Source organism: Leiobunum rupestre, chromosome 4 (assembly GCF_980474605.1).
Source record: "Leiobunum rupestre chromosome 4, qqLeiRupe1.1.hap1, whole genome shotgun sequence".
Lineage (NCBI taxonomy): Eukaryota > Metazoa > Arthropoda > Arachnida > Opiliones > Sclerosomatidae > Leiobunum > Leiobunum rupestre.
Window position 1 is genome coordinate 6,592,465 of NC_143387.1, and position 1,564 is coordinate 6,594,028.

The window sequence follows — 1,564 nt, forward strand, 5'->3', positions numbered from 1 at the left end:
TTTGCTTTTTAGTTGTTTATTTTCTTGAACTCTCTGAATCTCATCGTGGTATTTGTCCAGTTGGACTACCTTTATCAAATGACCCATTGCCTTTGCCAGTTCCTCTCTCAATAAAGTTCCACGTCTTCTACTATCTGGTGTGTTTGGGTTCTTATTTCGTTGAACTGAAGTTCGTGCATTATGTATAAAACGTAACATGTACCGGTTACATGGAGTAGTGTTCTCAACGATGAATATGCTTCGAGTAGAGAACTGTCAAGGTGAAAAAGAGCTACCATGGACTTAATACTCTTTTCCTCCACTAGACACTCCTCGGGCTCGTCATCGAAGGAATGATTTTCCGTCGGTGAACGTTGACACAGAAGTTTGGGTCCTTGCCACCACAGTTTGTGATTGCGTAGCTTTGCAACGGATAGTCCTCTTGAAGCGCAGTGACATGGGTTGAATTATCCCGGTACGTGATGCCATCTGATTCCTGGCAGCGTCTGGTGAATCTCAGAAACCCTGTTGGCTACAAAGGTTTTCCATCTTTGAGATGGTGATGCTAACCACGACAGGACTATTGTGGAGTCTGTCCACCCAAGTATGTCTTCGATTTCTACTTTTAGGGATTCGACAACTAACTTTATGAGTTTAGTCAATAGGACGGCTCCACACAATTCCAGTCTGGGAACTGATTCTGACTTGAATGGAGCGACTCTGGTTTTAGCTGCAATGAGTTGCACTTGTGAATTGCCATCGCTATTTCTGCTTTTGAGGTAAACAGCTGCTGCATATGCTTGTTCCGACGCATCACAAAACCCATGAAGACTGAATTCTTGACTGTCTGGTTGTGATACGTGACGCTCAACGGTGATATGTTGAATATCTAGTAATTCCTCCCGAAATGATGTCCATTTGCTTTCCAGACTGGATGATACGGGTTCATCCCAATCCAGTTTACTCGACCAGAGTTGCTGTACGAGAATTTTTGCGACTACGACAATAGGCGCTAAAATTCCTAGTGGGTGAAACACCTTTGCCGTGTCTGATAGAATTGTTCTCTTCGTCACAATACTTAGAGAGTTGGGTAGTGTTACCTTGAATATGAATTGATCTGCGGCTCGTTGCCAATAGAGTCCCAATGTTTTGATTGCTTCATCATTATCGATTCGAAGAGGACTTTGAATTTCTCTCAACTCGGAAGGTATCGACTCTAAGAGAACAGGGTTGTTTGCGGCCCACTTTCTGAGCTCAAACCCTCCTTTTTTTGTTAAGTTCATCAGCTCTGTTTGAATGTGTAATAGTTTTGACATAAGATCGTCTACGTAGAAGTCGTTGGCGAGTACCGATGAAGCCAACGGAAAGTTTTCCTTTTCGTCGTGTGCTAGTTGTTTGAGTACCTTAACTGCAAGGTATGGTGCTGATGCTGTACCATATGTCACAGTAAGCAGGCGGTAGTCTTCAATGGGTACCTCTTTATTTGGTCTCCAAACGATTCGTTGAAAATCGATATCTTCGGGGTGTATCAAGATTTGTCAAAACATTTTTTCTAGGTCGGCAACCATCACGAAGGTGTGGAAAC

General features: G+C 43.1%; 1 protein-coding gene across 1 annotated transcript; it reads right to left on the reverse strand.

Moving 5' to 3' along the window:
* Window positions 1–446: 446 nt before the first annotated feature.
* On the reverse strand, window positions 447–1,295 carry LOC149945958 (uncharacterized). The gene has a single exon (XM_090170675.1). The coding sequence runs from the start codon at window positions 1,293–1,295 to the stop codon at window positions 447–449; it is 849 nt and encodes a 282-aa protein (XP_090026801.1).
* Window positions 1,296–1,564: the final 269 nt, after the last annotated feature.

Excerpts from the sequence above, each read along its gene's own strand:
- LOC149945958 (XM_090170675.1), bottom strand. The coding sequence starts at position 1,295 with ATGTCAAAACTATTACACATTCAAACAGAGCTGATGAACTTAACAAAA.